This window comes from Sciurus vulgaris (assembly GCF_902686455.1).
Source record: "Sciurus vulgaris genome assembly, chromosome: 10".
Lineage (NCBI taxonomy): Eukaryota > Metazoa > Chordata > Mammalia > Rodentia > Sciuridae > Sciurus > Sciurus vulgaris.
The window spans coordinates 84,261,118-84,277,170 of NC_136470.1; the positions used below are offsets into that span (position 1 = coordinate 84,261,118).

General features: G+C 36.6%; 1 protein-coding gene across 2 annotated transcripts in view; it reads right to left on the minus strand.

Moving 5' to 3' along the window:
- Nucleotides 1–1,790: 1,790 nt before the first annotated feature.
- The window catches only part of TPRG1 (tumor protein p63 regulated 1), a 149,704-nt gene continuing 135,441 nt past the window's right edge, over nucleotides 1,791–16,053 (minus strand). Inside the window, exons 6-7 of one of the 2 annotated variants that reach the window (XM_079101466.1) lie at nucleotides 9,276–12,380; nucleotides 1,791–4,531 (exon numbers count right to left, since the gene is read on the minus strand). In XM_079101466.1, the coding sequence (XP_078957592.1) occupies nucleotides 12,186–12,380 (195 nt within the window). In that variant the 3' untranslated portion in view covers nucleotides 1,791–4,531; nucleotides 9,276–12,185. The remainder of the gene's footprint in view (nucleotides 4,532–9,275; nucleotides 12,381–16,053) is intronic. The other variant, XM_079101467.1, reaches the window with a different exon arrangement.

Consider the following 16,053-nt stretch of genomic DNA (forward strand, 5'->3'; position numbering starts at 1 on the left):
TGTTAAAATCACCTAGTATTATTGTGTTGTGGTCTATTTGATTTCTGGAATTGAGAAGGATTTGTTTGACGTACATGGATGAGCCATTGTTCGGGGCATAGATATTTATGATTGTTATGTCTTGCTGATTTATGCTTCCCTTAAGCAGTATGTAATGTCCTTCTTTATCCCTTCTGACTAGTTTTGGCTTGAAGTCCACATTATCTGAAATGAGGATGGATACTCCAGCTTTTTTGCTGTGTTGTAGTGTGAAGAGGTAATCAAACAATATGCAGTGCAATGAGTATGAATAAAATATAGTGATATAGTAATTAACAAAGGCCTTATGCTATTTTTCTGCATTTTTAACTTTTGTAATTCTTGCCAGACTTATAATATCTGTAACTGCTAGAGATTAATTTTGTCAATTAAAAAATTCATTTTTATGCTTAATTTTGTGCTTAATTTTTAATTTATGATATTGTATTCTTTTTTTTTTTCTTAAAGAAACCTGCTTCCTTCAATCAGATAAACTTCAGCAATCATGAAAACTTAGATCCACCCTTTTCCTTAAATACCTGTTTAATGAGTTTACATTAATCACAGGATTACTGAGAATGACTGGAAACTTCCTGGGTGGGTTTGGTGTGTAAGAGACCCAACCTTGTTCAATCACCCTAGTATTATCTTCATTGAAATTTAGCAATTTAGAAGAGGGTTCAGGGTCTTTTGCTCTATGCACAGGAAGAGTTCCCTGAGGTCCAACCATTTAGGTCAATTTCATTGCTAGTTATAGGACCAAAGCTGTCTAACACTCCACTATTACTCCTCAGTGTTATGTTTGAATATTGCCCATCTCCCAAGCAACTAAACTGCCTACCTAATTTCATTGTACCAAATTCAATTTATCTTTTGAATATGTGTCTGAAGCACAAATTATTCTTCCCCTATTATGAAATGAGAGGACACAGTCACAGCAATAAATTATTTCAAATTTATTGAAATTTGAACTACTTATTTTCATCCCTGATGTATATTCTTTATTTAGAGAGCCCCTAGAAGATAAAATAAGATAATACATGTGAAATACCCTAGCTCAAATGCCAGCACATAAGTGCTTGGTAAATGTTAGTTTAATGTTGGTTGATTCTTTACCCATAAGTAAGCATTTTTCAAATTGGGTTCATGAAGCACCCTAATGCCTGGAGGCATTTCTAGAGTTCCTTGAAAGAAAATGTGGTCACAGTACACAAGCTTCATATTTCTTTGCTCCAACATGCATTGTGGATTGTAAATATGAAGCCCAACCCCTAGTTTTTGCAGACCTGAGTGGTTAGGAAATCTTACTGAAAACAGATTTTCGAGGTGATTTGTCATCAGAAAATCTGACTCAACTTTCCAACTTCCAGATCATATGACCTTGGTCAAGTAGTTCTACTTCTATTTTTACTGCTTTATCTGCAAGACAAAGATAGTAATAACATAGGGGTCTGTAAGAGAATCAAAATAAAATAAAACATGATAAACTTTGTAATCTGATTACATAGATACAATATCATTCTTTTTTGCTAGCAAAATAAGATGAAAAACTAAAGCAAATCAGCCAACAATTTAAGCCTCATGTGCCTTCCTCAGACCCAACACCATCCTTTTCAGAATCAATACCCAAAATAATAGTTGTTGGAGAAAAAAGAAATGGGGTAATCATGCCAATATCTTTGTTTTCATAGTGGAAAGAAGAGATAGAAACTAACGCTTACAAAAAAAAAAAAAAAAAAAAAAAAAAAAAAAAAAAAACCGGCAAAAGCATATTACTTAAATAATAAATGTAATCAAAAGACAAGTGAAAATAGTAAACGTTTTAGACACACTTTTTTGTGTGTGTGGTACTGGGAATTGAAGCCAGGGCCTTTTATGCATTCAAGGCAAGCACTCCACCACCTAAGCTATATCCCCATCCCAATAATGGACATTTTAAAAGGAAAGGGAAGGAGTTGTGAAGTACAGTATAGATAAAAGTCATATTCTTTTAAGGAAGAAGTCAACAGTAACTGATATCAACAAACCAATACATAGAAATATGAACATATTTTTAGTCACTGAAGTGATCACCAGCAGAACAAGATAGAACAGCTCTTAAAATAACTTCGCACTAAGTTGGAAGTAGGAAAAAGAGTTGAGAAGATGTTGGTTTCTAATACAAACTTGTCTGTATTATTTGATTTTCTTAAACACTTGATAAAATATAGAGGAAAAATGTAGCTCATAAATACTTGAGAGTTTTTTCATATCCTTGGGAGGAAGCACCAAGATAATCTCAAATATTCAATATTGCTATTATTAAGAATTTTATTCTCATTCTTTTCTTCATGCTCTATCTATGCTGTGCAGTAGGACTGCCTCTAGACACATGTGGCCATATAAGTTTAAATTAATAAAAACAAAGTAATTTTAGTCCAAAGTCTCATCTGTCATATTTCAGGACTGGTGGCTAATGTGGTAGATAACAAAGAACTAAGAATTAGAGAATTTTCCATCATTGAAGAAAGGTCTATGGGATAGCATCATTCTATACACTTACTCTAAGCAATCTCATCTACTTTTTAAGTCTTAATTACTACTCATTTCTAAATGATTCCCTGACCTTTATCTCTAGGCAAAGTCCCTATCTCTGGAGCAATATGCCTTTAATTGTTCCTACTAATGGAACAGGTCATTTTCACCTAATGTCCTATAGTCCTTTCAATTCAACTTAAATTTGAGCACATTGCATTTCACATGGAAGCCATTGCTTTCTTCCCACTTTCCCTGCCTCTGCTATTGAACCTTCCTCTGGAAAGTCACTAGTGTCAGTTGGCTGGTCTCCACTGCTGACTTACAGCTCACTCCCCATGAAGCCCATAGCTGACCGGGAACCTCAGCTTATCACATCCTCCTGACACACCTCTTCTGGCCAGAGTATCAATCAGGTCATCATGTTCTGCTTTCTCTAGGTGTGATCTGTGCTTCCGTTAACTGAACTCTGTTCTGAAACTGATGAACTCCAAACTGGCACTGTGGACCTCACTCAGTTAGTCATCCTTATGATTTTTCCTAGTCAAATGCATTCCTCACTTTCAGTAGCTATGACGCATTCTAAGTGTTGCTATGTACTTTTTTATGTAACCACAATAAAGTCCATGGAGAATAAAAAGGCCTTTGGTGAACTCAAAATACTATTTCTTTCCAAAGTAAGAGAAAAGGCATAAGTTGGTCTGCTGCTACAAAACCAGACCACAAAAAGTCAGTGGCTTCACAATAACTGAAGCATGTACTACTGAAATGAGTTAAAACCAAAATATTTATAGCATCAGTATCAAAGAGCACATCTCCTGGATAGGTAATATAAGTAAAGGGCTATGCTAGGGGAGAAATTGGGATACACTCAAGTAATTCATAGTCAATCAAGGGAGAAATCAAATATCAGGTCGTGGATCCCATAGAATGGCAATCTCAACATATCTTTCAACTTTCTTCTAGTAGGACCCTGGCACTGCAGAGTTTACAAACCTAAATAATACAACTTGAAGATTTCTTTGCAGCTAGATTTTTATACCTGTTTAATCTCTAATTGAACCAAGCTCTTCCACCTAGGACTATATAATCTTGGCCAAGTTTCTTAACCTCTTTGCACTTCACTTATTTCATCTCAAAATTGAGGAGGTGACATTATTATTATATTCCTTTGAAGTTTCATTGAAAAATTAATGCAAAGATCTTAGCACATTTCCTGGTATATACTAAACATTCCATAAATCCTCAGAATCATTATTAAGAGGAAGAAATGGAAACCCTTTCCAGGTCTTTCTTCACAATACCTTCTTTGGGAGGAAGAGGGTAGAATGTGTCACATCCATTTTGCTGGTGTATATATGGCATACACAAGGTGGTTCTGGAGCCAGCAGTTCCAACAGAAGCTCCAGAAGATAAGGTGGTGTGACTTTGGTACCTGCTGTTGGGATGGCAACTTCCTGATTAGCCACTTTTCTGCCTATGGAAGACATGACTAATACCTGAGTGGGTGGGCCAATTCTGCAGTGTTACTCTGGAAGTTACTTCTAAAATCCCAGTCTACAGCTTTACCTCCAGCTTTTCTAATGAATTTGTAAGTAATTAATTCCAATCATTAAAATGTTGTGTTTAAAAGAGTGACATGGTTTATGCTATGTGAAACTTAACTCGGTATAGGCAAAATGGAAGAATCATGTCTCTGCCACACTGGCAAGCCATATAAAAATAACTAGATTATATCACTACTCTAGCTTTCCATTTCTTCATTGATGAAATGGACAGTGGTTGTGAGGCAGAAGAGGGAGATGGCATTCTGTTTGTTCTATGCACCAAGAGAAATGTCCTTCACCATTGTCTTTCAGGTCTTCTGTGGAGTAGGGGCCATAACTATGCACTTTCGGGTGATGTAGCAAAATCATCTGTAAAACAGACTCAACTCTTTTCTTTTTTCTTCAGTCCATTGGTCACTGGGAACTCCCCATGAAGTCATAAGCATGGGTTGCTAGAGAGAAGAAAACATAGCAAAAATAAGCATTGTGGTCCTCTGGGACACTTGCTAGTACAACTTACTTGTGCTTTCAGGACCTGCTTGACCTTTGTCCTTTGTAAATTTCCTCCCACTGATAACAGAGTGCTGCTGCACCTGCTGAACCTTATACTTTGACAGTCAGACAACATCCAGTACATGGTGGGCAGCTTAGGCTGCATGGCACCAGACTGCCCTATGGTTAATTCCTTACTCTATACTAGGGCCCAGTAGTAAGTCCAAAGCTCTTTCTCAAAAGTAAAGTAGTTACCTGAGAAGGTAGCTTATATGCGCTTAAAATCCTAAGTGATTCACATAGAGGACCTGATCAAGAATTCTATATAAAATCTCTATTTGCCACAGTTACTTCAAGCACCATTAGATCTACTGCAGTATATAGCCCAAGTGGTAAGCTATATATATAGTAACCTAGACCTACTCTGGAGTCTTTCTCTATTCTGGGCTCTGCTCGAAGTTTATAATCTTCTTGATAAATTGGTCAATAAAGCAGCAGACCCAAATGAGGTACATGTTATCTCCAAAAGAACTCCATTAAGCATGGTGTGGTTCTTTCTTAATCATGTAGTACAGCAATTTAACAATTGTCTTATGGAGATCATATTGACATGTCCCAGACCACTGATCTCCCTGAAAAATATACAATGTGACCTTTGGAGACAAAATCCCAAGAATTTTAAGTGGATATCTTTCTAGGTTTCTGTCTCACATGATTGTTATTAATAGCTATTACTTCCTGCTCACCTGGATCAGTCAACATGGTATGACCAATAAAATGAAGTAGTGTGATGTTGCAGAGGTCATCATGTTCCCTGCTAACTAGAATATAGTATAGGGTTGAAAGGTTGGTGTAATCCTGATTATGTTTTTGATACTTTCAGCTGAAAGCTAACTGCTTCTGATGATCTTAATAATAAGGGGCTGGGGAGAGAGAGAGTAGAGGAGAGAAGACAGGAAAGATGAGAGAGGAGAGAGGAGAGTGGAGAGAGGAGAGAAAGAGACAAGGAAGGAAGGAAAGAAGGAAGGAAGGAAAAAAGAAAGGAAGGAAAGAAGGAGGGAAGGAAGGAAGGAAGGAAGGAAGGAAGGAAGGAAGGAAGGAAGGAAGGAAGGAAGGAAGGGAGGGAGGGAGGGAGGGAGGGAGGGAGGGAAAGGGGAGGGAAGGGAAAGGAAGGAAAGAAAAGAAGAGGAAAAGGTAAAAAAAAAAAATACTAGAGACAATAACTGCATACCAGGTGCTTTGCTTAAGCAACAAAACCACATCTGGGATCAATGGGGACAGATGGAGTCAGTATCTAATATAATGCATAATAATCCATTCTCATTGTTTTTAGACTGAGAACTGAAATCAACACCTAAAAAAATAAGCAAAAGAGCATGATTCATGATAAGGTATAGTAGATCCAAAAATAATTGAGAGGGTTTGCCAATTTATGTAAACAAAAAAACTGTAGAACATATATGGGAATTGATCCTAAGGGTGTTATATCAGAAATGTAATATTGGACAGAATATATTGATTAGAGTGAGCCAGGCCAAGATTCTGGAGTCAACGTGTTTGAGGTACTAAGAGTAGCTCTAATAATTTGCTTTGTTAATTAGCTAATGCATGGATCAAATGAAGGTATTAATGAAGATGAAATGCCAAAGGAAAGCATCCAAAGGCTTAGAAGATCAGGATACTGAAGCATTCAAAGGCTTAGAAGATCAGGATACTAAAAACTTCTCACCTGGCCTCCATGTCTTCTAAGAGGGAATGGAGGTACTTCCTTTCCCAAGGGTGAGAGACATCTGTGAGGGTATATATTGATATTCTTTTTTTTTTATTATTATTTATCTTTTAATTTTTTACAGACTGCATTTTGACTCATTGTACACAAATAGGGTACATCATTTCATTTCTATGGTTGTATTGATATTCTTAAACAGCTTCATGGATCTTCTCTGTAGACAAAAATGACAGCAGGTTGCCATTGAATTGACATTCCTGAGTTCACTGAGGAGCATGATATCCTGGAGTGGCAAGCTCTGCCTGAAGTTAGACTTCGGTTAATTTCTACTGGTACAGGTTGAATAAAACTTGAGTAAGCTGTCCATCTGTTCTTGTTCTAGGGGCACCATGATCGACTAACCAATGCCAAAGATAAACCAAACCACTATGTTGACTACTTTGACTCTGCTGTCCATAATGGTAACCTTACCACTTAGCCCTCAATATTAAAAACAAAAAAGTCCCATTTAAAAAAAAAAAAAAATGTTGGGTTTTACAATGACATAGTGGCAAATAAAGCTAATCTACACTGGTCAGGCTATTTAAACTTCCATGTCAAGTTTATCAAATGTTAAATATTGAAATGTTAATAAAATAGGATAGCCCCCAAGCAAAAGACAAGTGTGATATGGGTCCTAGAAAAATGCATCACATGAAAAGTGGAAATTTGTGTCAAAAAGCAAAACAAAAAATAAAATAAAACTATTACCACAACCAGTTGGGGAGCACAAGTTGTCTGCCTTCCTTTGAATTGTGACTTCATGAAATAGGAAATTGATTTATTTGAGATAACTTCAAAGGAAAATCTATGACCAAATCAATGAATTTCCGAGGAGGAAGATTGAGTGTAATATTCAGAAAAGCCAACTTGATACAGCTGCTTACTAGTTGGAATTAACAGCTTTGGAAAGCAAAGGGTTCTGTGCCCTGGAAATATTTGTGCAGGAGCTCTCTCTCCATCTGCTGTATATCTTTTTGTGGCGGGCACTCCTGCAGTAGGTAGCAGGCTGAACTAGAAGACTTTCAAGGCCATGTTCAATAGAGGAAAGAAAAGCAATTTCCAAGATGCATGGGAAAAGCATGGTGGGAAGGCCACAGAGACAAGTGGGTAGTTTGGAGAAATTAATCCCAACACATTCTGCACCCATAATATAGCATCATCAGCTCTCCTATTGACCTTAAAAGCACAAGAGTTAATTACACTGGGCTTGTACATTCCATTTGACTTCACTGAAAAGGGATCTCCTAAGAGTTTACTATGAACCTTTAAAAACCAAGTGTAAAATGGCATCTGACAGATAAGATGGAGGTCGAAAAGCAACCTCAGGATTCCACCCATCAAATTTCACATGGGCTGCAGCTCCAAGATGAAATACAGCTCACATTACTTTGTCTTGGGTTTTAAGTCTAAGGAGAGGGTTTGGCAGATGTCGTGATTCCTCCTTATGGCTGAAGAATTATCCTAAGAGATTGCCATAATTAGGTGGAATAGTATTGATCCATGCTTGGTCATTCCAAAAACCCCAAATGAAGTTTTTTATGAGCCTCTGGGGAATGGTATCTGCAAGGAAATCAGGATGCCTGGCCCCCTGACTGCCTTCAGAGCACGTTGTGGGAGGTGCAGACCAAAGGAGAGTTTACACATCAGTGACTAAAGTTTCCTGCCACTAAGCATAAGAAGTCACTCATGAGCAGCGTCCCTAAACCACAGCTACAGGATGTGGGCACAAACCCTTGTATAATTGTTGGCTGAGAGCCAAGGAGCATTCATCCCTGAGCAAATACTTGGGCTTTTTTTTTTTTTTTTTTTTTTTTTTTTTTTTTTTTTGCTGTTGCTAACCTTTGAAAACCACAGGCATTAGCCTCTCTCTTTCTTCCCTTTGGCACAAGTCATCTTCTTTTCTCCAACTTGGTCTCCTGTGTGTAAAGAATTTCTGAGGAGCTTTTAAGCCTAAATTTAATACCTATGCCCTCCCTCTCTTGCCCCACAAAATGCCAGGCAGAGGTAATCGGCCTTACAAAATATCTGTTGGCTCTGCTGGCTTCCGCAGCTTTGTTTGTGCATTTTGATCAGATAGGAAATCAGAGAGGTCTATGAGTGACCTTAGCCTTTAAGAAAATAAAGATAATTTCTGGAAATTCCCCCTAAACAACTATGACTTATTGTTTTCTCACTTCACAATTAACCCAGCAAATATGATACACTGATTCAAATGACAAACCTTTCCCTACAAATGGATATATTATATTGGAAAGAGCAGTAGACCAAAAAACAGTAATTGAGAGATTTGTTCTAACACCATTGTTGCCAAGAATTTGCCATCTTCTTTTTGAGCAGTTTCTTCCTAGTTTCTAGATCTCTTTCATATTCTGTGAAATGAAAGCATTGGATTAGGTGGTTTCCATGTTACCCTAGCCCCAGGGCTCTGAGAATTGGCTTCCCTAGAAATGCACAGCAAAGGGACAAGGAAAATGAGCCTCAAGGCAAATGATGCAAAAGCAGCCAACTCACAAATGAGCCACTCTTTTCTGCTTAAAGGACAGTTAAAAGTCAGGTAGAGGAAGAAGCTTGATTGGCCACTGGAAGGTGAGGCATGATGACTTTTGACATCCCCCTCTTATAAACTCTAGAGAAGCCATCAGCCTTGCCTCTGTAACCTAACGCCCCACGTCATGCCTTGAAAGCTCAAGCTTAGCTTACTCCAATCCATAATAACTTTATTTTTTAAGTGAAAAGATGGCAGATAGACATTACTGATTCTAAGTTAACACAAGGAGAATTTCTTAACCATCAAAACAGCCCAACACGTATCAGAAGATGGTGAGGAATTTGTCAATGGATATACTCAAGTCATATATGAAAGGAGACTTATTGGAAATTTTCTAGTGAGAATTACTGAATGAGATAAAGATCAAATAATGAAGACCACTCACCTTGATTTGTTTGTGGTGATAGTATTTAATGCCTTTTGTGTCTATCCTGTTCACTGTTAAATTTATAGTGTTCCTTTGGGACATTTCAGATGTCTGTCTGAAGAAAAAAGTCAGGTATATATGAAGGTTCCCAGGATTCTGGCTGCCAGTTGTTCATAAGGAAAAAGAAGCTAAGAAAATTGTAGTTAGTAGGTCCATGGTGACCAGGAGACAACTCCTGGAGGAACTGAATTGAGTTCCATGAGATGCTATAGAAGTCACATCACTCCATAGAAAGGTATTCAGTGCTTTACATTTAATAAAATAATTTAACCTCCTTTTATTGAGACCAAAGAAGATCTTCAGGAAACAGGCAGAGGTAGAATCATCGTCTCCAATTTGGAGAAGACAAAATTAAACATTAGAAAAGTTAATTTTTCATGGTTTCATGTGATTGATTCAGCTTTTCCCCAAGACGGGGAAGAAGTCTAAATAGCTGATCATTAGCAATAATTAATAAAGACTTATAAGATCACTAGCCTTAAATGATTATTTCTTTTCTCCAGATATTACAATACAGCAATGCCTTCTACAATATCCACTTTATCTTTTCTGGAACATGTTCAGTGAAGAGGGGGCTCAGTATTTCACAAAACAACCCTTTGCATCAGTGGACATTTATAACTGTAAAGAAGTTCTTTCTTATCTTGAACTGCTATCCAAATTCCTGAATCCCCTCACACTCTGGTCATAATCCTGCCTTCTAGGTCCCATTTATCAGTTAATGGAATATCTTATCTGACAGTCCCCATGACGGGTAAAGACAGTTCTCATGTCAACTCTGAGTTCACTTCTTCACAGGAAACAGCTTTGGTTCCACTAAATGCTTATCCTATTGTTATAGTCTGGGTCTCAAGAATAAGAAATATCTCCCTCCTTTCATCCTTTCTAGCAGCTCCTATTGATGATGCTGCACTGTGTCCTTTAGGAGGACATCTGGGAGCAGGATGGCTTCAGTTACAAGAGGGACAAATGTGCAGAGAGAACTTAATTGTCAGAGCAATCCTTAAATGGCAACGCAGAAGAATGTGCTGGACATTTAAGAGGCTTCTGCCAGCAAACGCCACTATCTTGAACCATACGGGGATTTTTTAGGGAGTAATAGTATGATAATTTGCCAATAATGCCTGCTTCAGAACCATTGCCAGAATAATCTAACGACTTTTCATCCCACTACTGTTGACAGGACAGCTAAGGATTTCAACATTTCCTTTCACAGTCTGAATAGAAGTTCCTTGCCTTGGGGACTATACTGATATTTGCCAGTATGAGGTGGGGGAGTGAGTGATGTGAAGGGCGACAAGAGGGAAGGAGAGAAATATTAATGGAAGTAAAAAAAGACAAAATAAAATTAAGTGATATTCAATATTTAGGTTTAGAATGCTTACATCAAACTGATTTTTGTAAACGTATCAGAGACTAAATCTTTGAAATTGAGAAAGATTTAAAGAAAAAATTTTAGAAATAAACATGACACAAGTCAAAAACAAACAAACAAAAAACGTAACTGGAATTTGCAATTTGAATGTCATCTAAGGTATCGCAACTTTGGGTTTTGGGAAAGGCAAAGAGTTTATTGTAATAATGTTTATGGTAATCAATATTCAAATAGTTTGTTTTCTAAATACATTTAAATAAAGTAAGATTTAAATAAAAAAATTCTCTCCTGAATTGTTCAAAATTATATCTAACTTATGGGAACACAAAAAAAGAAATGAAAAAGAAGAGTAATGGGAACTAAGTGAGTTAGGACAGTGTTTTTGAAAATGTGGTCCTCAAAACCCTCTGAGATCCACGGACATTTCAAATGCAGCACCCTGAGACTTAAAAAGTGGGAGACTGGTGACATTCTCATCTTTACTTCAACTACGGAGGTCCTGCTTTTTTGGAGAGGAGGAGTTGGGGGCGTCTGTAAGAGATTTTATTTGAAGAAAAAGGTCTGCTACTGAATGAAAACATTTCAACAAAAAATATGCATAAGGAGATGAGTCATTGAAAACCCCTGATCAGGGAGTGATACAATCAAACTGTGCTTTCAGAATCTGGCAGCCAAGTGTATGAGGGATTGAAACAACCTTGGAATAGGGATCCCAATTAAAGGATATTATAATAACCAAGTGAGCATAATTAAAATCTTGATCTAGTGCCATCACTATGAGAATGAAAGGAGAAGAAATATCTGAACAGTTTTGAAAGGAGAATGAGTTTTAAACTCAATGTCTAGACATTGGGGCAAATGCCAAAACACATACAGATGTGATACGATATGGTATGCATTTGGTGGAAATGTATATAAATGAAAACTGATGGATTTCTGTGATTGATGAATGGGACCATGAACACGCTGAATTTGAGGGGCCATTGGAACACTGATATGTACATGATTGGTGGACAGAAATGTGAAACTAAATCGTGGAGTAAATACTGGGGATATGGATAAGGATTTGGAAGTCATCTTCATAAAAGTGATAGCTACAATAATAGAGCCAGTGAGAACTAATGGGGAATACAAAGGGATCAGAAGGTTGAAGACCAGAACCTGATAAATTCCCACATATACTGAGCAGGAGAAAAAATAAACCAGAGGGTCTGCTCAGAGTTTATGTTCAGGCACTCATCTGATAACATTACTTGATGGTTTAAGCAAAATTTATTTTCCAGTTTTAATAAAATTTGATCATTTTTGTGAGACCTTAAGTGTGTATCTATCAGGTCAATCAAGCTTTCAGTTTTCCTGAAACATTAAATATTCAAAGTCATATAGTACTATCTAAAAGTACTAAGTGTTTCAGTCCAAAAATACAGTGGACTGAAGCAAAATCTTCAATAATGGCATATCTATGGATGATGTACATATGTACCAAAAGAGTCTCAAAAACCAACACTCCCACGGGCAAGAGAATAGCCAAGTTTGTTGCGATTCCCAATAAATGACATCAGCCCTGTGTAGGTCTCAATCAAAATGGGTCGGGTTAACACCATCAGTCCTTTTTCTCTTCCAGATCCAGTAGAATTCTTATGGGCATTCTGGATAGCTGAAACAAGCTTCGATGTGAACCCAGACAACTGAAGAACAAAAGAAGAAGGCAAAGAGTTAGTGAATGCAGAGTAGGACCTACCGTACTCCTCCCCAGGAAGTCCTCACAAAGGTTGATCACTCTCCTGGGGCAACAGTTCTTACTTCTTGAACACAAATGGCTTCTTAGAATAGCTAACATCGCTTCTGTTTGTCTTTTCATAAATTAATCAGTTAACAAATTATGTACATAATAAAATTATCTTGTCTTGTTTATTTTCCATTATTCATAACTTGTACAACACTAAGAAGTCAGTTTAATAAATATTTGCTGATAGTCAATTATGAATCAGGCATTTGTTGGCCCTGCTTAAGATTTAAAGAGAAGTAAGATACAGTATCTGCCCTCAAAAAAATTGACTATAATAGAGAATTTAAAAAATAAACTTGAACCAATAACACAAAGTTTACTAAAATAGGCAGCGAAAAAAGGCACAAAGTGCTAAAGAACACAAAAGGGGAAGACATGATGCCTGTCTAGAGGATCGGCAATGACTTCAAAGGGAGACTCTTAAGACAATCCTTAGAGGATTGATAGGATTTCAGTAGGTAGAAAGGAGGTTCAACAGGTTAGGGAGGGCCTGGTGGACTGCAGTTGTTTTTTTCCATCTCTGTAGTCTTTCCATCTTTTGGAGTTCTTCTTCCAATAGGAGTACCTCAACGCTCCATTGGTCAGCCACTCTCTTCCACTTGGTTCATAAGCAGAGTTTAAGTGGAACTGGTAATAGCATATGGCTCAAGCCACACCAATTACGGGAATCTTTTCCTCTGGTTCAGACATGGACACACAATCGATGTGCTTGCCAAAATTATAGGATATGAGCCAGAAAGTCATTTTGTCACATGTAGTAAACCTGACTGAACACAAATCCAAGGACAAAAGAACTAAGACTTGGACAGAGAGAGAAATCCTGGAGAGAGTCGTTTGAATTAGTAGATAAGCCAACTCCTGGACTTTTAAGTTAAATGAGCCAAAAAATTTTGCTTCTTTTGGTCAAGCCAGGTGGTATGGAATGTCTTCATCTGCCATCAAAAGAAGAGGGTAATTCAGGGAGCATTCCAAATAGAGATGGAGATGAGAAAGGCTCATAGCTGTGTGTTCCCAGTAAGCCCTCATTATTTCATTCCAATAAAAACCTATCAGGTGAAAAATGTAGCATCATTTCCATGTTAGACATAAGGAGAGTGAATGAGCTACCCACAGTAGCTCTACTTTCTGCATCATGGTATAAAGAACATTAAGAATTCAGGCCTACTCAAAGATCCAATCCTATTTTTCAGGCAACTAACTTCCTAAACTAAACTAAAACTCTTTGAGTTCATTTGAAGTTAAATCCAAATTATTATTCATCCTCTACAAGGAGATTAGTGGTTTTTCCCCATTTTTCTATGAGGAGGCCAGTGTTTAAGAGGTCAACCCAGAAGTGTGTCCTTGTGAGGAATCCCAGTAGGAGAAACCTGTGGTCAAGCTTTCATATAATTCAATTGTCCATATTCATTAAATCCTGGGTTTCTATTTTTTACCAAAGAGTAAGAAAAAAATCTAAAACTGAAAATGTAACTGGATGTGGTGGTGCATGCCTGTAATCCCAGAAGATTAGGAGGCTGAGGCAGTAGGATCGAGAGTTCAAAGTCAGCCCCAGCAAAAAGTGAGGTGCTAAGCAACTCAGTGAGACCCTGTCTCTAAATAAAATACAAAATTGGACTGGGGATGTGGCTCAGTGGTTGAGTGCCCCTAAGTTCAATACCTGGTACCATAAAAATAAAATAAATAAAATGTATCTATCATTATTATTTGGCCTAACCCATAAGGATGGAAGGAAAGAAGGAAGGAAGATCTAAAATAGGTGAGTAGTGTAGCATTTTAGATTCACTTCTCCTTTCTGAACCTTCTGAAAAGAGGCATTGAAATCTTAGGCTATTAAGATAATATCAGAGGTAAAAAAAGAAAATTAGTGATTTTGACGATAAAACTAAGTAGAGTTAATTGGAGTATTTCAATATCTGTGGGATTTCAAAACAATCCAAAGTATTTGTCCCTATCTATTTTTCATTAAATATTCACCAAACTGGATAATATTAAACAACTTAAAAATAGACTCATTTTACTGAGGCTAAAGAATGTAACAGCGCCAGGTATGGTGGTGCACGCCTGTAACACCAGTGACTATAATCCTGGAGGCTGAGGCAGTAAGATTGTGAGTTCAAAGCCAGTCTCAGCAACTTAGCTAGGCCCTAAGCAATTTAGTGAGACTCTTTCTCTAAATAAAATATAAAAAAGGGCTAGGGATGTAGCTAGTGATTAAGCAATCCTGGGTTCAATCCCCAGTACCACAAATACAAAAAATAAAGAATGTAACAGACAAACATGGTTTTGCCTGTTCTCCATGAGTCTCAGTTCATAGTGCAGACACACAAATAGTTCCTCTTACTAGTCTCCAGAACCAGCATCTCTTAAGACCTTGGCAGCGATTGCTAGTAATGAGATGAAGAGTCATCCTGAACCCACAGTATCATGCCATGAAAGAATGTATCATTAATACAGTATCTGTGGGGGAAAAAAACAGACTTCCATATAATCATCAGAAAGCATCAGGCAAACTAAAATTCAGATGCATTCTGTGAAATAAGATTCCAGCATTATCAAAAGTGGGAAGATCATAGAAGAAAAGAACAAGAATGAGAAACCATAATAGACTGGAGAAGAATAAAGAGATATACAACTAAATATAGTGGGAGGTCCAGGATTGGATCCTGGAACAATCAGAGGACATTAGAAGGAAAATGGTAAAAGTTAAACAAAGTTTTCAGTTTATTTAATAGTATTATGTTAATATTCCATTTCCAGATATTGCAACTACATAAAGGTCGTATAAGTTGTTAACATTAACAGAGCCTGTATAATGGGGTACATGGGAGCTCTGCTCTTTTTGTAAATTAAAGTTATTTTAAAATAAGTTTTATAAAACCTGATTAAAAGAAAATACTAATTGTTAACTTCTAAGATTGTCAAAGTTTTCTAAAAAAAGAAAAAGTTTATGAGACATTGCTACTTTGTTTCTCTTATCTCTACATTTTTTATATAAATCTATATCAAAATTATACAAACATTAGTAAACTTTCATTAAAATGTGTTTTCTATACATTGATACAATTTAATTCATTGAAGAATGAATCTATCCAAAACAGTCATATAATATTTTATGTTTTCCATTTTTATTTTTTCTGAATATTTTCCACTGGGTGTATTCTATTCTCTGCAACTTTGACAATAAAAATTTTATTTTTTAGTTATTTTAAATTTAGCCATTGTATGTTATCTTCTAAGAGTATTACTTTTAATATTATGACTTTCTTGTGATTTTAGTTGTTAGTTTAATTTTATTAAATTAAATTTAACATTATTAAGTTTATACTACTGTTTACCTCTGTTAAGATCAACTTTTCTGTGGCCAAATTTTGTTTGCTTATTTCAGAAATAATATGTGATTTTTCAGTTTGCTTATCATCTATGTTTACCAAATGCCACTTTGATTCTAGGTGCTTTAATTTTTGTGTGTATACAAATTATTTCCATTAGTGTTAGTACTATAACTCTCCATGTCATTAACAGATAAAAGGGCACTTATAGTCTCTCAAGAAATATTCACTAAACACCTACAC